Source organism: Rhinopithecus roxellana, chromosome 3, assembly GCF_007565055.1.
Source record: "Rhinopithecus roxellana isolate Shanxi Qingling chromosome 3, ASM756505v1, whole genome shotgun sequence".
Taxonomy (NCBI): domain Eukaryota; kingdom Metazoa; phylum Chordata; class Mammalia; order Primates; family Cercopithecidae; genus Rhinopithecus; species Rhinopithecus roxellana.
In genome coordinates this window covers 165,353,750-165,381,329 of record NC_044551.1, presented here as the reverse complement: position 1 = coordinate 165,381,329, position 27,580 = coordinate 165,353,750, and the positions used below count along the sequence as shown (strand labels likewise).

General features: G+C 52.7%; 1 protein-coding gene across 1 annotated transcript; it reads left to right on the top strand.

Moving 5' to 3' along the window:
• The first annotated feature begins 437 nt into the window (after positions 1 to 437).
• GRM6 (glutamate metabotropic receptor 6) lies at positions 438 to 17,112 on the top strand. The gene is made up of 11 exons (XM_010380991.2): positions 438 to 481; positions 795 to 1,314; positions 3,660 to 3,876; positions 4,184 to 4,319; positions 4,983 to 5,137; positions 6,402 to 6,542; positions 6,645 to 6,845; positions 8,775 to 8,920; positions 9,006 to 9,629; positions 12,560 to 12,871; positions 13,917 to 17,112. Exons 2-11 carry the CDS (start codon positions 811 to 813, stop codon positions 14,112 to 14,114), a joined length of 2,634 nt encoding a protein of 877 aa, XP_010379293.1. The 5' UTR covers positions 438 to 481; positions 795 to 810; the 3' UTR covers positions 14,115 to 17,112.
• The last annotated feature ends 10,468 nt before the right edge of the window (positions 17,113 to 27,580 follow it).

The window sequence follows — 27,580 nt, the reverse complement described above, 5'->3', positions numbered from 1 at the left end:
TGGTGGCCAGGACAGAGAGAGACGGAAAAGGGGTCAGGGACAGAGAGAGAGGCAGAAAAGGGGTCAGGGACAGAGAGAGAGAATGGCAGGGAGAGACAGGAAGGCACAGAGACAGACAAGATTTCCAAGAAGAGGACAGAGGCAGAAAGCCAGGGAGAGACTGAGGAACAGAGACCTAGAAGCAGAAGACTGCGCTAGAGAGATGGACAGAGACTATGCATCAGACACAGCCCGAGAGACAGCCAGAGAGTCCGAGTCAGACACAAACCAAAGACAGGAAAACAGAAAACAGACCCAGAGATTAGGAGAGGGAGGGAAAGGAGATGCGGGGAGAGCCAGCACCGCCACCCCCCACACTCAGGAGGGGTCTCCACCCTCGGAGCCGCCCCTCATCCCTCCCTAGAATCCTTAATCCTCTCTCGCTCGGGGCCTCGGCGGCATCTGTCACAGACTTGTCCTGAACCCACAGCGGCTGGCGCAGGTGACTGGCTGGGGAGGGAGCCGGGGTGTGCGCTGGGAATGGACCCCGAGGAAGAAGGACCAGGCTGTCGGGAAGTGGCAGGGCTGGAGGGGTGGAGGCAGTGGTCGGGCGGGACCCCGGGCGATAGGGTTCAGCGCTTTTAACAGAGAGACGGAGGCCTGGGCAGGCCGGCTGAGCGAACTCCCCCGAGCCAAAGTGGAAGGCGCTCCCCGAGCGCCCTCTCCCCAGGACCCCGGTGTCCCTCCCCGCGCCCCGAGCCGCGCTCTCCTTCCCCCAGCCCTCAGAGCGTTCCCGCCCCTCTGTCTCCCCGCAGCCCGCTAGACGAGGCGATGGCGCTGCCCCGGAGAGCCCGGGAGCCGCTGCTCGTGGCGCTGCTGCCGCTGGCGTGGTTGGCGCAGGCGGGCCTGGCGCGCGCCGCGGGCTCTGTGCGCCTGGCGGGCGGCCTGACGCTGGGCGGCCTGTTCCCGGTGCACGCGCGGGGCGCGGCGGGCCGGGCGTGCGGGCCGCTGAAGAAGGAGCAGGGCGTGCACCGGCTGGAGGCCATGCTGTACGCGCTGGACCGCGTGAACGCCGACCCCGAGCTGCTGCCCGGCGTGCGCCTGGGCGCGCGGCTGTTGGACACCTGCTCGCGGGACACCTACGCGCTGGAGCAGGCGCTGAGCTTCGTGCAGGCGCTGATCCGCGGCCGCGGCGACGGCGACGAGGTGGGCTTGCGCTGCCCGGGAGGCGTGCCTCCGCTGCGCACCGCGCCCCCCGAGCGCGTCGTGGCCGTCGTGGGCGCCTCGGCCAGCTCCGTCTCCATCATGGTCGCCAACGTGCTGCGCCTGTTTGCGGTGAGGGCCGCGGAGCCGGGCTGGGTGTCCAGCGTCTCTCCCGTCCTCGCCCTGGGGTGGCCCAAGTCTCATTCCTTTACTTCTTCTGGAAGAGTCTCCGTTTTAATCACTTGAGTTCACACAGCGTCAAAGAAGTCCTGTCAGTTGGGCCCGACGCAGGCCTGAATCGGATCCACCCGACCACTCCAGCCGCCCTTGTCTACCCGGCCCCGCAAGGGCGCCCCTTCCCGGGCGGGCGCCACGTACGCCTCTGGCCGGTTGGCTGCGGAGGGCGGCCTGACTTCAGTCCCCATTTGCCAGCCTGCTGGAGTGCCCTTGTTCTGGGCACAACCCCTCCACCCACACAAGGTGCTCCTGCCCCCTCGGCCTGCGGAGCGCTCCAGTGACGTTTCAACTTTGAGCTTTATTTGGAACCCGGTCCCTCCTTCCAGAGCAGCAACTGGGACGTGTCCCGGGGCTGCTATTGGGAGTGGATAGGCCCGAAAGATCTGGACCTTCTCTTTTTTGATCATTTAAGTTTATTTTCAAAACGTCTGCCTTGAACCCTCCCTCCAGGGGCGTCTGAGAGCAGGGTGGGGCGTTCCCTTGTGAGCACTGGTCTCCTGCACCCCGCCCTGCGTAGGTGCCCGGGCTGGCCCTGCACTGTCCTCACATGTAGAGAACTGTCCTGTGAGGGCAGCGTGTTCCTTGCAGTCCTAGGGGCCAGCAGAGTCGGGATTAGGGGGTTTTGTGGGACAGTTTTTCTGGGGTTCTGTGGCGGGAGGGGCCTGTATGCATCCGGCTGTCTGTGAAGGAGGAAGGCCTGGCTTCCATCTGCCCAGGGGAGGAACTTCTCTTTCCCGAGAGCTTCTCTCTCCCGGGAGCAGCGTCTGTGTTTGCTCCAGGTGTGCGGGGCCGCTCCGCATCGTCTGCGCACATGGAAGCGCCCATTCCGGTTTCCTCGGATTGGCAGTGTTGATATGTCACCTCCACGCTGGCACCAGACAAGCTGTGTGGCCGCCCCGGGGTTTTTCACCCGCCTGTGTGTGTTCCCGGCCCTGCCTAGAGCTCTAGTTTCTGTCTCTGTCCTCTAGGTCGAATGCAGAGATTCCAGACCCCGAGGCCTTCAGGGGCCCAGCTGGGTATTCAGGCGGGCAGGACTCTGTGAACCCAGGGCCCGCTGCTGCTAGCTCAGCCCAGACTGAGGTTGTGCTGCCCGGCTAGAAATGCAAACATTAGTAAAAACTGTGCAAAACACAGCCACAGGCAAGATGCTGCAATTCCTGGTCTAAAGGAAATACATTCATTTCCCAGCCATTTTAAATTAACTTCCCTCAGGAGGTCCAGGGGACATGGGAAGGTTGTTCCCAAACTCAAGTGTCCAGGAGGGCTTGAGGACCACAGCATTATTCACTGAGCTGTGGCCACTGGGCCTTTCTCATCTCCTGTACTCCTCAGTTCTCTCTCTCTCTCTCTCTCTCTCTCTCTCTCTCTCTCTCCTTGTTTCTCTCCACCTGTATCTTCCCTCTTTCTCTCTCCCTGCCACTCTTGGCTTCCTTTTCATGCTGTCTCTATACTTTCAATCCTGCTTCAAACAACCCTGGAACAGTCCCCCTCCCTCCTTCCAGAAACTCCCCTCTCTGGTCTTCACACCAGCTCCTGCTATAGCCCCTCTTTACCCTGGAGCCCTGTAGCCCCCTCTTGGCAGCCTTCTCAGCCCTGTGCCTCTGCCTCCACACTCCCCGGTCAGTTCAGCCTCTGATCTCTGCTGTTAATCACTGTAATGCATGCAGAGAAACCCAGTTTCCAACAAACCCCATTCTAGGCCAGACACAGCCTTAAATCAAACATCCCCTGGTGCTTCCCTGTCTGCCCTAATCCCTGCTAGGGCTGTCCGCCCCTGCAGACCACCCCTTGGTGTGAATCAAGAAAAGATGCTTTCCCCTGGGGCTGACTGGGACAGGCAGATGCGGCTGGATGGGCTGCAGGCCCTCTGCTGGGGCGTTCTTGTTCAGGACACAGCTTGTACCAGTATACGTGGCGGTCCTGCCCTCTCCCCTAGTCCTGCGTACCTCTCACATGCACAACATTCACAGAGTTCTCAGGCCCACTCACAAAACGCAGACCTTGCCCACAGCTTCTAGCCTTTCCAGGTGGCTGCTCCAGCTGGCCCCAGGTCCCCACCCCAAGCCTTCCATGCCCCATCTGTGTCCCAGGTCCCAGCCCCACACCTTCTGTGCCCCGTCCATTCCTGAGCCCCCCTTGCCCTCCCTCTCTCGAGTGACTGACCTCCGTCCCCAGCCAGGCCTCCCTCTCTCGAGTTACTGACCTCTGTCCACAGCCCGGCTGTCCTTCCCACCCTCCAGATACCGCAGATCAGCTACGCCTCCACAGCCCCGGAGCTCAGCGACTCCACGCGCTATGACTTCTTCTCCCGGGTGGTGCCCCCCGACTCCTACCAGGCCCAGGCCATGGTGGACATCGTGAGGGCACTGGGATGGAACTATGTGTCCACGCTGGCCTCTGAGGGCAACTATGGCGAAAGCGGGGTTGAGGCCTTCGTTCAGATCTCCCGAGAGGCTGGTGAGCTGGGGGCTCCGAGGCACCAAGGAGTCTCCGTAGTGTGGGCCCGGGGCCCTCGGGTGGGGCGGAAGCAGAAGGATGGGGGCTCTGGGTCCATGGTGGGTGGAGGTTGCCTGGCTGGTGCTCCATGTGGGCAGGGCCTTTTGCTTTTGAACGACTCAGCCCTGCCTCAGGCTTGGTGGAGGGTGCAGGCCAGATTTCACCCCTGCAGACCCTTCAGTCAGGCTACACAGTCCTATGTAGCAGTGGTCAGGTGGGTGTGTGGGTGGGTGGGACAGAAGCTGACTTTGGCACCCCCAACACCCAGGGGGGGTCTGTATTGCCCAGTCTATCAAGATTCCCAGGGAACCGAAGCCGGGAGAGTTCAACAAGGTGATCAGGAGACTCATGGAGACACCCAATGCCCGGGGCATCATCATCTTTGCCAATGAGGATGACATCAGGTGGGACAGTGGCACAATCACTGGGCTCCTGGGGCTCTCCCTGAGGGTCCCACCCCTCCTCTTGCACATCACCACCTTACACACCCTCCCGGCCTCCCTTTCCCCTGCTCCCCGCACCCCCCACCTTCCCTGCTGCTGCCTCTGATTCTGGTGCCCCCAGTGGCAAAGCAGCCTGGTCTGGGGAGATGCCACAAGCCCAGACTGAATAGCACACAGAACATGTGTCTGTGTTTACAGCTCCCAGGGGTGTGGGGAGGGACCTGTGGGCAGATCCCAGTGCAGAAAAGGAGTTGTCAGGGAAGGAGCCCAGGGTCCGCACAGAGGCTGCAGGCCCCAGCCCGAGTTCATCTCCAGCCTAGGAGGCTGGGTGTGACGCTGGTGGAGGCGTATGGGGAGGGGGTGGCTCCGAACTGGATTTTTCCCCAAGGAGCCCTTCTGAGCCCCCTGTACAGTGGGTTACAGTGGGCAGAGCAAGTGGGCAGGCCTAGGGTCAGAGGAGAGCCCGGGGAAAGTGCCCCAAATGCCCCAAGCCCCGTTTCTCCTGAGCAACAAGGATCTGGTGAGTGATTGTAGAGCAGGGGAGATGGATAGAGTGGTAAGGAATATGGGCCAAGCTGGAGGAGGCTCCCAGGCCCTCCCTCACCCCAGCCCTGCTCCTCCCAGGCGAGTCCTGGAGGCAGCTCGCCAGGCCAACCTGACCGGCCACTTCCTGTGGGTCGGTTCAGACAGCTGGGGAGCCAAGACCTCACCCATCTTGAGCCTGGAGGACGTGGCCGTCGGGGCCATCACCATCCTGCCCAAAAGGGCCTCCATCGACGGTGAGTCCAGGGGCACTGCAGCCCCCACCCCACGCGTCTCCCCAGCACCCCCTCTTGGGGACGATCGTTTTCTGCATCTGTGTAATTGGTGCCATAATCCAGATCCCTTCTCAGATCCCCGGATCCTATGATTCTGATAATCTGTGGACACGTCCCTCCAAGCAGTGCTTGACTGGGATGGCGTGTGAGGAAAAGGACACTCCACTCCCTGGATGGGGAGAAACTGTTGGGTTTTTTTTTTTTTTAAATGAGACGGAGTTTCGCTCTGTCACCCAGGCTGGAGTGCAGTGGCCCAATCTCAGCTCATTGCAAGCTCCACCGCCTGAGTTTACGCCATTCTCCTGCCCCAGCCTCCTAGTAGCTGGGACTACAGGCGCCCACCACCTCGCCCGGCTAGTTTTTTGTATTTTTAGTAGAGACGGGGTTTCACCGTGTTAGCCAGGATGGTCTCGATCTCCTGACCTCGTGATCTGCCCACCTCGGCCTCCCAAAGTGCTGGGATTACAGGCGTGAGCCACTGCGCCCGGCTGGTTTTGTTTTCTAATTTAGTGCCTGTGTTTCTAGTGCTGCCAAAGAAACGCCAATCTGAGGATGAGGGTGGGAGGGACAGAAACCAAGGATATGGAATATACCATCCTGTTGATCAAAGTGATGAGGCCCTTGCACCCCGTCCCACCTATGGATCTGGATGAATCCAGCAGGAACAGATGGTTCACTTTACAATAGGATTGCTCATTCTCCCCAAGGCTGGACTGAGGACGCCTTGATGACATACTTCAGGGCTATTTTATGAAACACAGACTGGAAAGGCTGAGCCCTGGCTGCTAGGGCCTCCCAGTCTTAGGGGGGATATACACCGTCACACCTTTTATTTCAGCTACGATGCTTTTGGGCTCGGGTGGCAGCCTGGACTGAGAGTAGTTTTAGCGATGAAGGCATCTCCTCACAAGACACAAGGTCTGAGAGTTGGCGACTTTAGGTGTGGGGCAGTGAGTGAATGATGCTCTTAAAGCTCTGGGCTCTGTCCATTCTTTTATTCCACCAAAAGAAGGAGCAGGGATAAAAGTCTTTCAAATGGTGAGGCTCTGAGTTTGCATCAACATGTAAAGGCTACGTTGGAACCTCCAGTTGACTCTGAGTCCACCAATCAGAACTTGGTCACTTGGCCACTTCTAGCTGAAAAGTGAGCAAGTGGCAGAGAGACACAGGAGAAACACAGCTGGCCCAGGTCAGCGCCATCCTCCCTCTCCTTCCGTCTCTGTAGGATTTGACCAGTATTTCATGACTCGATCCCTGGAGAACAACCGCAGGAACATCTGGTTTGCTGAGTTCTGGGAAGAGAATTTTAACTGCAAACTGACCAGCTCAGGTACTCAGTCAGATGATTCCACCCGCAAATGCACAGGTGAGAGCTGCCCAGGGTGGGGAGGGTGGGGAGGGGGAAGGTGGGAGGCCAGGTTGGGTGCATGGCGGCCGGGCACACTTTCTCTGGGCATCCCTAGGACAGGCGAGGAACGCATCGGCCGGGATTCCACGTACGAACAGGAGGGCAAGGTGCAGTTCGTGATTGATGCAGTGTACGCCATTGCCCATGCCCTCCACAGCATGCACCAGGCGCTCTGCCCTGGGCACACAGGGCTGTGCCCGGCGATGGAGCCCACTGATGGGCGGACGCTTCTGCAGTATATTCGAGCTGTCCGCTTCAATGGTGAGTGGGTGCCTGCACCCCTGCAGCAGTGAAGGGCAGCTTGGGGGCTGGATTTGTCTGTGAGGCCTGGGATGACCTCAGGGTAGAAGGGCTGGGAGAGGCTGAGTGGTCTAATGGGGGCACCTGGGGCTGAGTGCCAAAGACAGGAGACAAGCTCCAGTCCCCACGGTTGAACACTGCTCCCTCCCCAGGCTTCAGTGTTCCCTGCGCTGGTTTCACAGTTGACATGCTGGGGAGCTTCTCTGATCCCTTCTGCCAGGAACCCTCAGTGGGTCACACCACGCTCCCCTCCACTGCACAGAGCTTGAGGGCGTCTGGACCCTGGGGGTGCACGTGGGGCACTTACACAGGGACATGCCACCCACTCTGAGTCATGCACTAGGCACAGGCGTGGGTCTGACCTGTGCCTTGGCACCAGGCTTGGTGTGTGATCAGGGCTCAAAATTGTGTCTTTTGAGAAGACCCCAGTGGACTCAAGCTGTGTCCACGATTTGTGGAGAGATGACTTTCTGTTCAATCACTGTCCTTTACACAGTTCTAAACTCCACTCTTCCACTAAGCACTCACTCACCACCTTCTCTCCCCCATGCTCTCTGCTAATCAAGTCAACTTAATATGAGCCCAGAGCAGCTCTGCAGGTGGGTGGAGCAAGCTCGTAAGAAAAATAGAGCTCATTGTTCAAGTCATTCCAATTTCATACTGTCACTCAGACCTCTCTCCATGTCTGAACTCATCCCCTAGCCTGGACTGTGAAACCTTTTTCATTTTTAATTGTGATAAAATACACATAATATAAAATGTACCACCTTAACCATGTTTAAGTGTAGAGCTCAGTGATATTAAATACATTCAGGCTGGGTGCGGTGGGTCACTCCAGTAATCCCAGCACTTTGGGAGGCAGAGGCAGGTGGATCACTCGAGGTCAGGAGTTCGAGACCAGCCTGGCCAACGTGGTGTAACCCCATCTCTATTAAAAATAGAAAAATTAGCTAGGCATGGTGGCGAGTGCCTGTAATCCACGCTACTCGGGAGGCTGAGACAGGAGAATCACTTGAACCCGGGAGGCAGAGGTTGTAGTGAGCTGGGATTGTGCCACTGCACTCCAGCCTGGGCAACAGAATGAGACTGTCTCAAAAAATAAATAAATAAATAAAAATAAATTCACAATGTTTTGCAACTAGCACCACCATCTATCCCCAGAACTCTTCATCTATAAAACCATAACTCTGTACACATTAAACACTTCGCCATCCCCTCCTCCCGCCAGCACCTGCAACCACTGTTCCACTGCTCCTCTCTATGAACTGTCTGTCCTCGGTACCTCCTGTGGTGGAATCAGACAGTATTTGCCCAGGTGTGACTGGCTTGTTTCACTGAGCATCATGTCCTCAAGGTCCATCTATTTTATAGCATGGGTCAGAACTGCCTTCCTCTTGAAGGCTGAATTGCATCCCATTGTATGAATGGCCCCATCATGTTCGTCCATTCTCTGTCAGTGGACCCTCGGGTTGCTCTCATCTTGTGGCTATGCGAATAATGCTGCTATGAACATGGCTGTACAAGTATTTCTTTGCCACCCTGCTTTCTAGTCTTTTGGGTATCTACCCAGGAGTGGAATTGCTGGGTCGTGTGTTTAATTTTTTGAGGAGCCTCCACACTGTTTTCTGCAGCAGCCACAGCCTTTTCCCATCCGCCGTGCACAAGGGTTCCGATTTCTCCGCATGCTCACACACTTGTTATTTTCTGGTTCTTGGACAGAGGCCATCCCAATGGGTGAAGGGGGATTTCCCTGCAGCTTGGATTTGCATGTCCCTCACGAGCAGTGATGCTTGTTCAGCGCCTCCTTTCTCCTGCTGGTCCCTGGGGCCTCCCCCGGAGACAGCTCTGCTGGGCTGCAGGACCAGCAAGGATGACGGGCTCTCTCTCCAGGCAGCGCAGGAACCCCCGTGATGTTCAACGAAAACGGAGATGCGCCTGGGCGGTACGACATCTTCCAGTACCAGGCCACCAACGGCAGTGCCAGCAGTGGCGGGTACCAGACAGTGGGCCAGTGGGCAGAGACCCTCAGACTGGACGTGAGTGTGCAGACCAAGCCCCGGGTGGGCATGGGCCCAGGATCCCGGAGGCAGAGGCCCCCAGCCTGTGTTTTTTGCATCCCAGGTGGAGGCCCTGCAGTGGTCTGGCGACCCCCACGAGGTGCCCTCGTCTCTGTGCAGCCTCCCCTGTGGGCCGGGGGAGCGGAAGAAGATGGTGAAGGGTGTCCCCTGCTGTTGGCACTGCGAGGCCTGTGACGGGTACCGCTTCCAGGTGGACGAGTTCACGTGCGAGGCCTGTCCTGGGGACATGAGGCCCACGCCCAACCACACCAGCTGCCGCCCCACGCCTGTGGTGCGCCTAAGCTGGTCCTCCCCCTGGGCAGCCCTGCCGCTCCTCCTGGCCGTGCTGGGCATCATGGCCACTACCACAGTGGTGGCCACCTTCATGAGACACAACAACACGCCCATTGTCCGGGCCTCGGGCCGAGAGCTCAGCTACGTCCTCCTCACCGGCATCTTCCTCATCTACGCCATCACCTTCCTCATGGTGGCTGAGCCTGGGGCCGTGGTCTGTGCCACCCGCAGGCTCTTCCTGGGCCTAGGCACGACCCTCAGCTACTCTGCCCTGCTCACCAAGACCAACCGTATCTACCGCATCTTTGAGCAGGGCAAGCGCTCAGTCACACCCCCTCCCTTCATCAGCCCCACCTCGCAGCTGGTCATCACCTTCAGCCTCACCTCCCTGCAGGTGGGTCCGTAGGCTCCCAAGGGCCAGGGCAGGGAGGGGGACTGTCCACAAATTAACAAAGCAGAAAAGGCCAGGCACCGTGGCACATGCCTGTAATCCTGGCACCTTGGGAAGCGGAGATGGGTGGATCACCTGAGTCCAGGAGTTTGAGACCAGCCTGGGCAACATGGCATGACCCTGTCTCTGCAAAAAAATATGAAAATTAGCCGGGCGTGTTGGTGCATGCCTGTAGTGCTAACTACTTGGGAGGCTGAGATAGGAGGATCGCTTTAGCCTGAGAGTTGAAGGTTGCTGTGAGCCGAGACTGCACCACTGCAGTCCAGCTTGGGTGTCAGAGTGAGACCCTGTCTCAAAACAAAAAGAGAAATGCTGTTTTTACAGTCACCCTTTTCTATTTTAGTTCCTGTGGGTTTTTTTTTCTTTTCTTTTCTTTTCTTTTTCTTTTTTTTTTTTTTTTTGAGACAGAGTCTCACTCTGTCGCCCAGGCAGGAGTGCAGTGGTGCAATCTCGGCTCACTGCAAGCTCTGCCTCCCGAGTTCACGCCATTCTCCCTCCTCAGCCTCCTGAGTAGCTGGGACTACAGGCGCCGCCACCACGCCCGGCTAAGTTTTTTGTATTTTTCAGTAGAGACGGGGTTTCACCGTGTTAGCCAGGATGGTCTCGATCTCCTGACCTCGTGATCCGCCCGTCTCGGCCTCCCTAAGTGCTGGGATTACAGGTGTGAGCCACCGCGACCAGCCTTTTTTTTTTTTTTTTTTTTTTTTAAGGCCACAGGAAATGGAGCTCCTCCTGTCCTGTGACAGCAGCTCTGTTAGGGCCACCAGCTCCCCTGCTGGGTCCCTGAAGGAGAACAGGGCAGTAAGGCGGGGAGTGTGGGCCTCCAGAGACCTTTCTGTACAACAGCGAAGTGATTTTCATAAACCAAACGTGCTCTTCCACAGTTTGGCTCACATACGGAAACAGGACGAAGAGCTAGCTGACTGGTTTTCCTGTTTGCACAAGGGAGTCTCTGCTGTCCTGTTCACTGGGGCAGTGTGGATAAGAGGATAAGAGGCATAGGGTCCAACATTTTACTGTGGAGTGGAGATAGAATTCCACCCAGTGGCCAGTGTTTCGTGCGGTGTTGTGCATTAAAAAATGGAGCTCCTTTGGGGGATTTTCTTAAGACGGTAAAGTTATTACGGCCTTGGAGACAACTCCTGGAGTCTGGGACGCCCTGGATGTTTTCTGTGCGAAGGGTACGGGAGACAGATGGCTTGGGGAGGGTGACCTGGTATGACACTGCAGGGCCCGCTGGGTTTCAGGGCCAGGTGGAGGGCGGCCTCAGTGCGAACACCTGCTCACCCGTTTGGACACAGCACTGTGCACTCCCAGCGAGCCCCTTCTCTGTTGGTTCCACACACACCACATGCCTCAGGTCATGCAGTTCTCCGTGACTAGGAGGTACTCCCATCTTCTTCCAGATAACAGGGCCTGAGTGTCCCCTGGTCAGGCCCAGGGTCTCCGTGTGCCGCACATCCTGAGAAGGTGCCCTCTACGTCCCGGCCTGAGGTGCTCCGTGCTCCCCCACCCCCAGGTGGAGATGCTTAGACCCCACTGGGGACCCCCAGCTCTCCTCCCCAGCCTCAGTCATTGCCTGCCCCACGTTCCAGATAACAACGGATTTTTAAAAAAACACAAGCCTGCAACTGCACTGGGTGTTTTTGCCATGACTACCACATCATGATGAGATGTGAAGTGACATCTCATTGTGGTTTTAATTTGCCTGCACTTAGTATGAGTGCACCGGGCGTGGGGCTTTCCTCTCCTGGGCTCAGCCGGTTCCCGTCCTTTGCTCATTTGCTATTATTTTGCAGGAGTTCATTCCGAGTGAGGTGCGCTGGCTCACTGTCAGCTCCACGGGCTGCGGCATCTGTGGGCCGTTTTGCTTGTTACCGCTGTGCGTCCCTGGACTTGCTTTTTTGTTTCTCATAAGCAACTGTTTTTGTTTTTTTTTTTTTTTTTTTTTTTTTTTTTCCTACCTGGAGCCTTGTTCTAGTAGGAACTTCCAAACTTATTTTGGAAGGTCCTTTGTTCAGGGGTCTGCTGCCTTTGGGAGAAGCACAAAAAGCTGCTTCTTCTGGGTGGGCAGATGACTGCAAAGCATCCCTTCTGGCAGGCTCGCATAGCCTTGCTCCAGGTGCTCGGCACAGCACTGGCGTGCAGGCTGGATTCCAGATCCCTGCCCCCAGTTAGGCGCTCTTGTGCAGTGAACAACCTGCACAAACGTGCGGGGCAGCCCTTCCAGGGTCCCGCCTTTATGCAGGTGGCTTCGTTCCTGTTCCCAGCTTTCCTTGGCTCGATGTTGTGTTTCCTGTCATGTGAGGGAATGGTGACTCCATCTCCTCCCTGTGAGGGCCTGCACAGACTCCAGTACTCCTCAGCATCAGCTCCCATTCCTGCTCCTCCCCACCAAGTGCTCCTTTGTTTCTCTTGCCTGTGACGTGCCTTTATTTTGAAGCTCACTACATGTGAGGAGGCTAGAGAGGCGATGCAAGTCCGGCCTCAGTTCCAGAGCTTCCGGCCTCAGCCATCTACCTTGAAGGGGCACAGTACATGGCATTGGTAATGGCTAGAATGCAGGAAGAGGACACCAAGCTGCCTCTTACGCACACTGCACTGCTGTTGCCAACATATATGGCCAGCACAGCCCTTCTCCACAGCTGCTAGGGCCTTTGGCTGGGTGGATGGGCCCCTCTTGGGCTGTCTCTTCCTGGGGTGCCATCCCCTCTTCTCCACTGAGTGCTCCTGAGAGGCACCATGAAGAGGTGGAGCACCCCACTCCATGGGCAGAGCCTCAAGGGCATCTCGACCTGCAGGGGCCTCCATCAGGGCTGGAATGGATTTGTCCCTGGGAAGTGCTGTATCTGATGCAGTGTTGGCTCCTGCAGGTGGTGGGGGTGATAGCATGGCTGGGGGCCCGGCCCCCACACAGCGTGATTGACTATGAGGAGCAGCGGACAGTGGACCCGGAGCAGGCCAGAGGGGTGCTCAAGTGTGACATGTCGGATCTGTCTCTCATCGGCTGCCTGGGCTACAGCCTCCTGCTCATGGTCACGTGCACCGTGTACGCCATCAAGGCCCGCGGCGTGCCCGAGACCTTCAACGAGGCCAAGCCCATCGGCTTCACCATGTACACCACCTGCATCATCTGGCTGGCATTCGTGCCTATCTTCTTTGGCACTGCCCAGTCAGCTGAAAAGGTAATGAGGCTCCCAGGAGGTCTCACTGCCTGTTTCCTGCCTGTTCTGCCGGTGGATTCATTCATTAGCTTAAATGCTTGTTCGCGCTTTTGTTTATCCCGTATCCGGCTGCTTGTTCATTCACTCATTTCCTTCTTACTTTGTTCATTCATTCACTTGTCCAAGCTTCTAAGCCCTCTTCTTAACTTCCACTCTTCTTTTTTTTTTTTTTTTTTATCATTTTCATTTCTTTGAGAGATGTTGCCTCACTCTGTCACCCAGTTAGCTTGTTTTTTTTAAAATTCAAGTTCTTCATATGCTTTTTTTTTTTTTTTTTTTTCTGAGATAGAGTCTCACTCTGTTACCCAGACTGGAGTGCAGTGGTGTGATTTTAGCTCGCTGCAAGCTCCGCCTCCTGGGTCGAGTGATTCTCCTGCCTCAGCCTCCTGAGTAGCTGGGACTACAGGCGCCTGCCACGATGCCTGGGCAATTTTTGTATTTTTAATAGAGACGGCGTTTCACCATATTGGTCAGGTTGGTCTCAAACTCCTGACCTCAGGTGACCCATCTGCCTCGGCCTCCCCAAGTGCTGAGATTACAGGTGTGAGCCACCACACCCGGCTTTCATATGCTTTATAACTGCCAACCCATTAATGTGTCAGCCCGTTGCTGCATCATTTATTCACATACACAGCAGAACATTTTATGCACCTGTCATTCATTTATTTTCCCATCTGCTTCTCAATTCACTCTGTGCCCATTTATTCATTTGTATGTATTTGAAACGTACTCATTCACCGACATGCTCTGGCTCCCGCTTCCCCAGGTGTCTCTCTCTGTTAATAACCCCTCCTCACCCCTCCCTCCTGCCCACACCAGAGCTGCACGGAGGCTGCCAGCCCCTCAGGCGCCGGGGCCTCTGCTCATGCTGTTGTCCTGGTTTCAGTGCTCATTCCCAGTTCCCCGACTGAAACAGACTCAGCTCCAGTCTGTGTAGTGAGGACTGTGTGGGCGGGGCAGGGAGAGCAGGGCTGAGTCCCATCTCGACCCCTCTTCCATGGTCTAGATCTACATTCAGACAACCACACTAACCGTGTCCTTGAGCCTGAGTGCGTCGGTGTCCCTCGGCATGCTCTACGTACCCAAAACCTACGTCATCCTGTTCCATCCGGAGCAGAATGTGCAGAAGCGAAAGCGGAGCCTCAAGGCCACCTCCACGGTGGCAGCCCCACCCAAGGGCGAGGATGCAGAAGACCACAAGTAGCAGGGCAGCTGGGAACGGGACTGCTTGCTGCCTCTCCTTTCTTCCTCTTGCCTCACGGTGAAAGCTATATAGAGCCCAGGTCCACGGTGAACAGTCAGAGGCAGGGAGTCGCGAAGACCACGCCCTGCATCGGTGGGGCTGGCCTGGAGAAGGAACTGGACCCAGCTCTGCCCTGATTCCAGCGTGTGAGCTTCATGCTTCCTCACCACAGACCAGACTCGCTACCCATGGTGGGAAACAGCCACCGAGAAGGTTCTAGCTCTAGAGAGGGACTAAACTTCTCTCATCCGAAGTCCAAAGATGATGATGAAGCCCCGGCCTTTGCCTGGATTGAGGATTTCCTCCCCTCGGTCAAACCCCATAACCTGGGGACTGGGCGGTGTGGAAGAACGTGTAGACCCCAGAATGAAACGTGGGGTTGGAGTGGAGGAGGAGCTGTCTCAGCAAGAGGAGACCTGGGGCTGTGCGTCTGGACGGAGGCACGCAGGCCTGGGTAGGATTCCTCTGGCACGGAGGGAGAGACCCTGGGTGAGACCCCTGTGAGCATGGGAAGGGCCTGCAGGGGCGAGGGAGTGAGCTCAGGAATTGGGGTGCACCCCCATGAGATTCCCAATTCCATAGACTTTACCACCATCCCCCCGGGATTGGGCGAGGTCAGACTTAAGAGTATAGCTGTTTTCCTCCCCTGTGTGTACTCCCTTAAATCACCCCCAAACCTTGGCTGGGCATGGTGGCTCACACCTGTAATCCCAGCACTTTGGGAGGCCAAGGCAGGTGGATCACCTGAGGTCAGGAGTATGAGACCAGCCTGGCCAACAGGGTGAAACCCTGTCTCTACTAAAAATATAAAAATTAGCCAGGCGTGATGGTGGGTGCCTGTAATCCCAGCTGCTCGGGAGGCTGAGGCAGGAGAAGCACTTGAACCTGGGAGGTGGAGGTTGCAGTGAGCTGAGATTGTACCACTGTGCTCCAGCCTGGGCAACAGAGTGAGACTATCTCAAAAAAAAAAAAAAAAAAAAAAAAAAAAAAAAAAAAGACCAAACCCACCCCTGCAAACCTTCAGAAATTCAGATACATGTGTGCGGTATGAGTGATGTGAGAACGAGGAGCAGGGTTGCATTTGTGCTGTGTTCGGGGCGGGGATGGGTTTAGGAGCTCCAGGTTGGGAGCAGTGACAGACAGTCATGTCCGTGGTGAGGGTGAATCCCAGGTGGATGGCTTAGGACGGTGATGGAAACTCTTCATTCCCCGTATGTACTGGGAAGACCCATTTGCAAGCTGAGCACCAGGCCTGGGGAGGAAGAGGCTTGGGCTGCAGATGCACGCACGTTTGTTTTTCATTGATAGTTTTTACAAAAAGCTTGGTTTAAGTTACGGAATTTTGTGTCCCTGGGAGTAGAATTTAAATTTGTTAAATTGACCACTGTTTAAGATCAATATACATTCTCTAGTATGTGATGTCTGGAGCTAGTTTTGAGGGTCAACCATACTTTATCCAACATACAAACTTTCCCATACAGCTTCTCTGGTGCGTAGTTGGTTTTGACCTTGGGACTAGGTGTTTCTGCAGTTTTTAGGTAATTAACTTAAAAGCTTCTCCTCTGACAAACATTTTTGTTGCACTACTGACTCTCCTTCTCCACATCTGTTGTGTTCCTAGGGCTTCTCCATAGTGTGAACTAGGACGTTTCATTTGTTGCTGAATGCTTTCCAGAATGTATTTATTCCATAGGGTTTCTGTCCTGTGCAGGCTCTCTCCTGGCTAATGGGGCATGTTTTCTTGCCAAAGGCGGTTCCACACTCACAACTGTATAGGGTTCTTCCCCTATATGAACTCTGAGAGTCAGTGAGCTCTTATCTCCAAGAGAAAGCTTTCCTGCATTTGCTGTTTCCTCAGTGTTTCTTCCAGTATGAATTCCTTGGTGTGCAATGAGTTTTGACTTCTAGTTGAAAACTTTTAGACATTGTTTTACATTCCTGTGGTTTTCTCCACTCTTAACTTCATGATTCAGAACTAGAAGCAGTTATTAGCAAAGGCACTTCCACACTGATTGCATTGAGGATTTCTCCCCAGTGTGAAGTTTCTGGCATAGAGTCCTGGCTTCCCGCAGAAGACTTTCACACTCTGCCATGTTCATGCCTGCGGGCCTCTCTAGGAACTCGGATGCCCGCGAGGCCTCTCTGCCTCCTGTGGGCTTTCTCACATTCGGTCTACTTGCAGGTTATCTCCACAGCATGAGCCATTCTGTGTACAGTGGGGCATCCTCTGTTACTGAAGATGTTATCAGATTTAGTACATTCACAAGGTTTCTCTCCTTCCCGAATTTTCTGAGGTATACAAATAACTGACTTCCACAAGAGGGCTTTTCCACACTCAGTGTGTACATACGGTTTCTGCCTGTGATCATTTCTTTTATTATTTTATTTTTTCGAGATAGGGTCTTGCTCAGTTTCTTAGGCTGGAGTGCAGTGGCACAATCCTAGGACACTGTAGTCTCGACCTGGGCTCAAGCGATCCTCCCGCGTCGGCTTCCTGAGTAGAGGGCGCACACCACCATAACCAGCTAATTTCTTATTTTGTGTAGAGACAAGGTCTCACTATGTTGCCCAGGCTGGTCTCGAACTTCTGAGCTCAAGCGATCCTCCTGCCTCCACCTCCCAAAGTGCTGGGATTACAAACATAAGCCATCGCACCTAGCCTCTTTGATCATTTCTATGGTGTTCAGTGGAGGCTGACACCTCCCTGAAGATATTCCTGAATTTTTTTTTTTTTTTTTTTTGCATGCATGGGTTTGAATTCTTTGAGGTCTAATCAATTTATTTGGACCCCTGAATAAAGTTTTGTGAGTTTTCTTCTATGTGTGGAATTTATAAGGCATTCTCCCAGTGTGGTTTCTCTTCTGTCGAGTGACAGGTGACCTGTACCTTAGGTTTTGTCCCATTTGTTGCCCTGGAATTATTTCTCCCTGTATGAATTACATGTTCCAGTGAAAATGGAACAGCGCCCCAGGCACTGTTCACTCATACAGTCTGCCAGATGTGGTAATGATCAGAGCTCTCAAATACTGAATTTACCTGCAGTATCATTTCCCATTCTGGTCTGCAGACAGGTAAAACTTCCAGGGCACACAGACCCTGTCTTGCCCACGCCCCGTGTGCTGCTTCAAGTCAGCTTTTGCGTCATGACCTTGCACTGTGTCATGGTTAAGGCTTCTTGAGGTCAACTCCAGCTCTGCTGGATGAGTGACCTTGAGCAAGTTACTCATTTCTCCCACAGTCACTGAAAGCCAGAGTCTCCTTAATGCACCCTGCAGAGGTGCCCAAATTGCTGGCCCCATAAGCCTCCCATTGGTCCTCCCAGTCCTACCAATCGCTACCCACACAGACCCCACTCGTTAACCCAGCCCCACAGCTGAGCAGTCCCAGGACCCCATCTCACACGCAGCTAGCCCCTCCTCACTGCCCCCCCAGACTGCTTAGTCACTGTTGGTCCCACATGTACCCTTGGGTGCTTACTCTGTGCTAAGCACCTGGGATACATCAGCAGACAAAATAGACAGGAACTGCTTCCCTCATGGGACTTGCATCCTAGTGGTGGAGACACAAAATAAACAACATACAAAACTAACTAATAAATGACACTGTATGTTAGAGGGTGACGTGCTGTGGACAAAAGAAAACAGCAGAGCAGGGTACAGAGAACGGGGAAGCTGGCGGGGGGTGGCTGCAATTCTAAATAGGGCAATCAAGTACAGGCTTCATCTGAAGGAGGTAGGGAGAGAGCCATGGAGATATCTGGGGGATGGGCTCCTGCAGGCAGAGTGCCAAGCACAAGGCCCAAGGGCAGGGGTTGGCCTGGTGTTTTGGGGAACCAGCAAAGACAGAGGCATGGAGGAGTGGGTGAGGGAGGGAGACAATGTGAGGAAGGCAGCAGAGTGGAGCAGTCAGGGCTCTCCAGAGAACAGACCCCAAAGGGTCAAGAGATTAGACGTAGATATAGGTTAGATACAGATACATAGAGTTTTGCTTTGAAGGCCTTCAACTGATTGGAAGAGGCCCACCCAGATTACTGGGGGTAATCTCCTTTACCTAAAGTCAGCTGACTGTAGCGGTCACCCACATCTACAAAACACACCTTCACAGCGACATCCAGATCAGTGTCTGATGAAGTAACTGGGTACCACAGCCTGGCCAGGTGACACATAAAGCTAACTGTCACCTGAGGCACTGGGGTACGTATACCATGTGTGGCCCTGTAGGCCAAGGCCACTAAAATCATGGACTTCCATTTACTCTGGGTGAGATGAGGAGACACTGGAGGGTTTCAACAACAGTTAGAGGGTCTGACAAACTAAAAGGACCACTCTGGCTACTGCGTTGACAATATTTTAGCAACATCTTTTGTACATGTGTCTTTTCAGAGCATGTTACCTGCAGAATAGTGTAGTGGACACCTTTATTCATGGAAACAACATTTCTTAATCACGCACCCAAGCTGCACTCTTAGAAACATTTTATACACGTGTTTTTAAAAAGGGTTTCACGTGCTGAACAGTTGTAGTAGTCACATTCATTGACGGGAATAATACTATTCTCAAACATGCACCACTAGCATTCTTAGAAACATCTTTTTGTCTTTTTGAGACAGAGTCTTGCTCCATACCCCAGGCTGGAGTGCAGTGGCGTGACCTCAGCTCACTGGAGCCTCCACCTCCCGGGTTCAAGTGATTCTCCTGCCTCAGCCTCCTGAGTAGCCTGGCTAATTTTTGTTTTTTTAGTAGAGACGGGGTTTTGCCATGTTGGCCAGGCTGGTCTCCAACTCCTGACCTCAGGTGATCCACCTGCCACAGCCTCCCAAAGTGCTGGAATTACAGGCATGACCTAGTGCACCTGGCCAGAAACATCTTTTGATGTGTCCTTATATTTTGGGAAAAGAATAAAAAGGAAGAGAAAGAAGAGGTGAGCAGAAATGTGGCAGCCAGAGTGACCAATTCCTGAGACCCACAGTGGTATAGCTTATTGCGTACGGGTTTGGGATCTATCACAAAAGCCTTCACATTTAAAACCCTTCTCTTAACTCTAATGTGATCTTGGACACGCTACTTAAGTCAAAGACTCCTTGTCTGTCAAGTAAGTATGACAATCATATCTAGCTGATAGATAATCATCCATCCCTACAAACCTGAAGGTTTTTATAGAAATTTCATGGTATAATGTAGGAACAATGCACAGTGCCTGGCTTATAACGAGTGCTCAGTGATCTTCTCTCTCATGCAGTAATGGTAAGTACAAAAACCATTAGAGGCCGGGCGCGGTGGCTCACACCTCTAATCCCAGCACTTTGGAAGGCTGAGGTGGGCGGATCACGAGGTCAGGAGATTGAGACTATCCTGGCTAACACGGTGAAACCCCGTTTCTATTAAAAACACAAAAATCAGTCGGGTGTGGTGGCGGGTGCCTGTAGTCCCAGCTACTCAGGAGGCTGAGGCAGGAGAATGGCATGAACACAGGAGGCAGAGCTTGCAGTAAGCCAAGATCATGCCACTGCACTCCAGCCCGGGCCACAGAGCGAGACTCAGTTTCTTTTTTTTCTTTGAGACGGAGTCTCGCTCTGCCGCCCAGGCTGGAGTGCAGTGGCCGGATCTCAGCTCACTGCAAGCTCCACCTCCCGGGTTTACGCCATTCTCCTGCCTCAGCCTCCCTAGTAGCTGGGACTACAGGCGCCCACCACCTCGCCCGGCTAGTTTTTTGTATTTTTTTTTTTTTTTAGTAGAGACGGGGTTTCACCGTGTTAGTCAGGATGGTCTCGATCTCCTGACCTCGTGATCCGCCCGCCTTGGCCTCCCAAAGTGCTGGGATTACAGGCTTGAGCCACGGCGCCCGGCCGAGACTCAGTTTCAAAAAAAAAAAAAAAAAAAAAAAAATTTCTTCAGTCAGTCAACCTCTATTTTTTATTTTTTAATTAGTAAAGACACTAAAAACTGGAGGATAAAAGGTTTGCTGCTAGACATATTACTGAGATGAATTAGCAATTGAACTTCAGGTGGTTAAATACTTTTTCCAACTTTGGAATTTCTTCTTCACTGCAAGGAAAATTAATTGAGAAAGAAAGAAAAGTAATTGGAAAATTTTCCATTTTTTAATGCTCTGGTAAAATGTACATTATTATAACAAGTATCTGCATCTTGGAAATTTGAAATACAAAACCGAAAACCAGATAATAGCTTCCTCTGTTTCAAGTGCTACCAAGGTCCCCTGCATGAACTAATGGGCCTGTGTGGTCTTGCTGCTTCAGCTGACTGAAGAAAGGAAAGGAAGGCGAGGGGAGGGGAGGGAAGGGGAGGGAGAGAGGGAGAGAGAGAGGGAGGGGATGGGGGAGGGGAGGGGAAGGGAGAGACAGAGGTAGAGAGAGAAAAAGAAAGAGGAAGGAAGGAAGAAAGGGAGGGAGGGAGGAAGGAAGGAAGAAAGGGAGGGAGGGAGGAAGGAAGGAGAGAGGGAGGGAGGGAGGAAGGAGAGAGGGAGGGAGGGAGGGAGGAAGGAGAGAGGGAGGGAGGGAGGGAGGAAGGAAGGAGAGAGGGAGGGAGGGAGGGAGGAAGGAAGGATAGAGGGAAGGAGGGAAGGAGGGAAAGGAAAGGAAAGGAGCTTCAGCCAGGTCTGCTATAAGCCACCACTATCAGAAAGTCCTCTGGGTTTTATTCTCAAACTGCTGCCTTTCCAGGGAAACAGGTCCTCGAGGTCAGCACCCTGCATCTTCCTCCTGTTCCTGGTTCTCTCACCCCCACATGGCTCAGCCTCAGGCCTGGCCCAGAAAGTGTGGATCTGAGAAGGGGCTGAGCCGCCAAAGGCTGCAGCCTCAGCCTCAGCCTCAGCTGCATCGGGCCTGGGGTCATCTGTGGTTTGCCTGCGTGGGACCTTTCCACATCCTGTCTTCTTTGGAGAAAGACCCTGGGTTTTTCTTGTGGACCCCTCTCTCCCACTCTCGGCTCATGTGGTTGGGTGAACCCCACCTCCTTAGGCTCCAGGAGAGCACGTGGCCACAGCCCTCCTCACGCATCAACCCCAGGCAGCACCGACTTGTCCATTAGGGGCAGTGGGGACAGTGGCTGGGGCCCAGAGTGCCTCTAGGGGCTCATGGAAATGTTTTAAGTTCTCCCCAAATCGGAAGGAAAACTTTTTGTCTTTATGCCAACACAGTTGTAAAATAGATGGTAAAATGTGGTATAGCCATAAAATAGTTGTGAAATATATTGTGTATATATTTAAAATTTTTCTGTATGTTATGTTTTAGCCAGGTGCGGTGGCTCACACCTGTAATCCCAGCACTTTGGGAGGCTAAGGTGGGCAGATCACTTGAGGTCAGGGGTTCGACATCAGCCTGGACAGTATGGTGAAACCCCATCTCGACAAAAATACGAAAAATTAGCCAGGTGTGGTGGTGCATGCCTGTAATCCCAACTACTAGCCTGTAATACCTACCTACTAGGTAGGCTGAGGCAAGAGAATCACTTGAACTCAGGAGGCTGAGTTTGCAGTGGGCCGAGATTGCACCATTGCATTCCACACTGGGTGACAGAGTGAGACTCCGTCTCAAAAAACAAACAAACAAAAAACCCTTTTGGCTGGGGACAGACAGAGCCTGCCCTTCCTGGGGCTGGCCAGTTCTTAAGAGACAGCGAAGACTGAGCTGGGCACGCTTTCGATACGCAGGAACCAGCCAGAGCCGGGCCTCCTCTCTCAGTCCCACACACCCCAGGAGTGACATTCCTCTGCCTTCATCATCCCAGGGCTGAGCACCAGGCACCTAGGGAGCCCCTCTGCCCCCACTGTCCTTATAGCTTAGAGCCCACTGAAATTACACAAACGAGCCAGTCTAAACCATTCACCCTGCCCCGCCTTTCCCTCAGAAACTCAAAGAAAGGCTCTGGCTTCACGCTTCCCCCTACTCCCCGCCGACTCCTGTCTTCTGCCTCCTGAACATCCTGGTGCCTGGCCCACATGGCCCTGTGTGGCCTGCCTGTCTTCTGTCTCTAGGAATAGTGAGTACATTTGTTATCCTGAGCCTCTCCTCTGCCTCTTTTGGCTCCATCTCATTAACTGCCCCATAAGAGAATACAAAACAGGATGTAAGTAACGGTTTCATGCAATTGTGAGGATTAAATGAAGGAATATATGTAAAGTTCTTACAATAGCATCTGGTACCAGGCATACCCTCAGATGTGAACTGTTAGCCCCAGTGATGGGGGTACAGCTCTTTATATTCCACAGCATGAAGCCTCTGCTTTCGAGGACCATGTGGGGGTTCAATGGTCACTGTTGGGGGTTCAGGCCAGGCTGGCTACAGAGAGAAACACTTGGAATGCTTTTGGCCATGCATTAGTGTCATCTAATTAGATAACCAGGTGACAAAAATGCAACTTGTACATCTTAGAAACTGGGCACTTTTCTCATTTTATTTTCAGAAAGACACACTGATGAATAATTATTGTCAACATTTTTTTAAGGATAGTGATGTGGCTGAGGCAGGTGGATCACGAGGTCAGGAGTTCAAGACCAGCCTGACCAACATGGTGAAACCCCGTCTCTACTAAAAATACAAAAATTAGCCAGGCGTGGTGGTAGGCGCCTGTAATCCCAGCTACTTGGGAGAATCACTTGAACCCAGGAGGCAGAGGTTGCAGTGAGCCAAGATTGCACCACTGCACTGCAGCCTGGGCCACAGAGTGAGACTCCATCAAAAAAAAGAAAAGAAAGAAAGAAAAGAAGGAAAGAAGGAAGGAAGGAAGGAAGGAAGGAAGGAAGGAAGGAAGGAAGGAAGGAAAGAAGGAAGGAAGGAAAGAAAGCGAGAGAGAAAGTGAGAGAGAGAACGAGAGAGAAAGAAAAGAAAGAAAAAGAAAAAGAAAGAAAGAAAGAAGAAGGAAGGAAGGAAGAGAAAGAGAAAAAGAAAGAGAGAGAGTGGCATGTGGTACACAGGGTGGCAGATGGAACACAGGGAGTATGAGTGCCACCCAGTGCTGGCACCTGCAGAGGATGACCATCAGCACCGCCAAGAGGTCCTTGAGTGATCAGGAACAACCAAGCTTGCATTCTTTTCCCTTCACAAACTGTTATAAAAATATTTAAATTGCCAAAGATATATTTAGCAGGAGTTGAGGTGTGCCAAGAAGCAGGGAGCCCTCCAACTGCAGGACAGAGGAGGGTGAGAGATGGATGTCTCCATACTGTGCTGCCGACTAAGCCAGTGCTATAGGGGAGGGTGGGGCAAAGTGCAAAGGAACAGGAAGGAAAGGAGAGGAATCAAACAGGGGGAGGCTATGGCGTTCTTGGATTAAGTTTGAATTAAATTGTTTTCTCCACCAAAATCATTCAGTTTAAAACAATTTTGTTCCAAGACTGAGACTTGGGCACAGTAACCTGGAAGGCTGAGTCTGCCGCAGGGACAAAGTGCTGTTCTAGAAGCAGTTAGTGAATATGGAGGAAGGTAACATCTTAGAGAGGCCACTGTCAAAACTGGGCAAACAGGCAGGCAGGGAGAAAGAACCCAGATGACAAATCAGTCCGCTGGAGATGAGGGGCACCCAGCAGGAGATGGGCAGAGGAATCTGAAAGGGGAAATCTGAAGCAATTTTTTTTTTCTATAACGAGGAGGCAGTTTCAGTGGCTGTTCCCAGAAGCCCATAGAAATGAAGAACCTGTCAAAGTCTAGATGCTAATTCCCTCCTCAAACTGGGCAGAGTGGAGCTGGCACCGTGATGGTTCTCAGAAGGCTCTGAGATGGGAGGAGAGGCCAGGAGCTGCTTCTCAGGCTCTTACCTTTTTCTATGGCCCAGGTGAGGGGGCGGGGAGACTGGCCTCATGTGAAGGTCACGGTCGTGGTGTGCCAGAACAGTCTTGTGCACTACATGAAGCAGGCGCAGGCTGAACATGTGAAGACGGAGCTGCGGAAGGTGGCACATCACCAGGTGGCCAAGTCTGTCCCTGAAGAGTCCCAAATCGTGCATGGTCCTTCATCTTGCCACAGTTGGGTATGTCTACGTGGCCATTAGGACTAGAAAAGCAAGGTATGAAATGAACTGCTTTTCCTAGGAAACACTGGCTGTTTGGGGATTAACCCAGCTGAAGGTGGGGTACAGAAAACTTCCTCTCAGTAGCTACTGAAATGTCTAACACTCCACAGATCAGCTGGTAGGAAAGACTGGCTGAAAAAGTCTTATTGCAGAGTCCTCAGAAATGTACTTTTAGGGGTTGAGCTGGGGCAGGTTAGAATGCCACATCATCCACGTGAGAAGAGTATGGCTAGGACCCAGGCAATGTCCACTCCCCTAGTTGAGAAGGCTACGTAGTGAGCTCATAATCCCACAGTATAATACAATAAAGCCACTGCCTGGCCAAGTACTAGTACTCAAGTCAGCCTAGGCACATCTAATAGGCCAGTGACTTACTTTTTGCCTTCCCAGCCAGGGAAGAGTGAACAGACATCTCGGAAGACTAATTTCATGAAAACCTAAGCCTGACGGCAGGTGAACTCAGGGAGAGTGCACTCATCTCAGATGGGGGGCCTTCAGGCTGCACTTAATGCTGCTGAACGCATAGTTCCTGGAGCCACGGCTGAGATGAATGAGATTCTTCATCTGGCTGCAGGCCTTGGCCCTGGCTCAACTGTAGGCACATACCAAGTACTGGTAGTTCTCATGCATTCACTAAAAATCAACCAACCAACCAACTCAGCTTAGAAACGTGCTTCTCAGAGATTCAAGGCAAGGGGGTAGTAGTTAAGACCTGGCACATTACATGGATGGGGTGAAGGCAGACATCTGTAGCAGTGAACATGGTTTTTTCAGGTTTATTCTGGAATCCGAGGGTGTCAGCCGTGTGAAGCTGCAGATGAACTTCTGAGGGCATGGGACACAGGCAATCCCAAGAAACCTCTTGAAATACTGTTTCACATGCAGCTTAATAGGGGAGAAAGTCTGAGTTGCTGATCAGTTAACGGGATGCTGGCCCACAAAGGTGGCCTTTATTAGATGAAGGCTGAATTTAGATTACTTGGACTTTGAAGCTGCTGGAAGCTTCCAAGTCTGTGTTGCAACCCAGAGCCCACTGAGTTCTACCATGATATAGAATATCCTCTTCTGTAACATGGGGGTGAGATGCTGCATTCTGAGGGGTCAGCAGGTTGCTCAACTTGATGGACAGCACTTCCACAGACCAGGAACTTGCCACTTCACTTTCCAGAATAATTTGCTTGGCCTCCCATCTTCATTGCATGATATGTTTCAGCTTGCAGTGGTGCAGACTCCTCCATTCCTTGTGGTAAGGAAAGGGAGAGGGCCCCCAGAGGCGGGGTGTGTGTGTGTGTGTGTGTGTGTGTGTGTGTGTGATGGAGCACAGATGTTATTTATCTGTGTGATTTCTACTGAAAGCACTGAAGGATTAAAGATGGTGAAGGTGGCTGGGCACGGTGGCTCACACCTGTAATCCCAGCACTTTAGGAGGCCGAGGTGGGCAGATCACAAGGTCAGGAGTTTGAGACCAGCCTGGCCCACATAGTGAAACCCCATCTCTACCAAAAATACAAAAAATTAGTTGGGCATGGTGGTGGGTGCCTGTAATCCCAGCTAGTTGGGAGGCTGAGGCGGAGAATCACTTGAACCCAGGAGGTGGAGGTTACAGTGAGCTGAGATCACGCCACTGCACTCCAGCCTGGGCAACAGTGCAGTGTCTCAAACTCTGTCTCAAAAAAAAAAAAAAAAAAAAAAAGATGGTAATGGAACCATACCTGCAGGACTACTGTACCACTCAAACTTTTGAACATGGACATGGCCCTTGCCAGAGAATGTCAATGGAGCTAGTGACCTCTTCTTGACTCATGGAATTACTCAACATTTTTCTCACCACTGTCAGTATAAGTCTTTAAATAGTGGAAGGCCCAGATGGAGGAGAGGAAATGACCACTTCCAAATGCAAAAGCAGAAATTCAAAGCTGTCTGCTTTCCTATGAATATAGAATTAATACCTCCAGAAACCTAGAAAAAGCAGGGGAAGGACCAGGATGCAGCAGTTTATCCTGGGAGTAGGAAATGTACTCTAATGCAGTGGACACAGTGGACTGTCCAGCCAGGGGAAGAGTGGGTCAGAGCATTCTGAGAACTGGCCTTGGGGCTTTCACCTCTTACATCAATTGCACATAGAGAAATGGGAAATGACAGAGGGAGGTGATTGGGAAAACTATAACTTAAGTGGGTGGGATCATTGCACCTGAAGCTGAGCAAGTCCCTGACTGATGTGTAGAGTCACTAAGTACAGAAGAACTGGAGGGTGAAGGCGGCATAGGCAAAGCCCCTCCTTCAAGTACCATCCCAGGGTCAGTCAAGCTGAAGCCCAGAGGAAATGCGTAACTCAAGAATTTTGATCAAGTTTTGCCTTCTAGACAGAGATACCAAGTTCTGAAGGCTGGATTTGGGTGCGATATTAAAAATCACGGACTGTGACTGAGACCAGATCACCACACTCCCCATATGGGGCAGTGATAGGTAGCGCCATGCAGACAGTTAGGAGTTGCTAAGTCAGAAGAGGGTCATTTGGGGCAAATGAATCATCTCACAGGGATTCTACAGGGATTAAGCCAGCAGACACACAGACCAGAGAGATGTGACAATGGATGGTTTGAAGCAGAAGGTGGGAAGCATAATTTAAACAATTGTTGGTGGTGCATGGTGACTGAACTTTCTTTACACTGGGTGTCGGTGGTGTGGGTGAGGAGAGGACTAAGGTTTCCATTAAAGGTGTCAACTCTCTTATGTAAGAGAATCTAGTAGAGTGAAATGCTTGTAGGCCATTTTACCTTTTTGTTCCTTTGCTTTTCAACTTTAATTTTTACAATTCCACAGTTTCTCTAATAGTCAAAATGTAATTTGATAAACCAATTTTAATGCTGTTAATGAAGCTCCATTTTGGTTCTGATACTTGGTAATTCAGACAAATCAAACAGTACTGCTATTTGGAGGAGTGTTTGCCATTCTTCTTCTTTTTTTTTTTTTTTTTTTTTGAGGTGGAGTCTCGCTGTCACCCAGGCTGGAGTGCAGTGGTGTGCTCTCGGCTCACTGTAACCTCCACCTTCCAGGTTCATGCCATTCTCCTGCCTCAGCCTCCCTAGTAGCTGGGACTACAGGCACCTGCCACCACGCCCGGCTAATTTTTAATATTTTTAGTAGAGAAGGAGTTTCACCATGTTAGCCAGGATGGTCTTGATCTCTTGACCTCGAGATCTGCCCACCTTGGCCTCCCAAAGTGCTGGGATTACAGGTGTGAGCCACCACACCTGGCTATTTGCCATTCTTAAGTGCCCAAACCCCATGACACTGTGAAAGTTGACCTTCGGTAAATAAACTGATGATCTTGATGTAAGCTTTCATAGTTATTCTCTAGAATGGATTATCTTACATTCAATAATTAATCTACTCAGTCTC

Excerpts from the sequence above, each read along its gene's own strand:
- GRM6 (XM_010380991.2), top strand. The coding sequence starts at position 811 with ATGGCGCTGCCCCGGAGAGCCCGGGAGCCGCTGCTCGTGGCGCTGCTG. Across the intron at positions 5,138-6,401 it reads CAAAAGGGCCTCCATCGACG|GATTTGACCAGTATTTCATG; the intron begins GTGAGTCCAGGG and ends CCGTCTCTGTAG. Across the intron at positions 8,921-9,005 it reads CAGAGACCCTCAGACTGGAC|GTGGAGGCCCTGCAGTGGTC; the intron begins GTGAGTGTGCAG and ends TTTGCATCCCAG.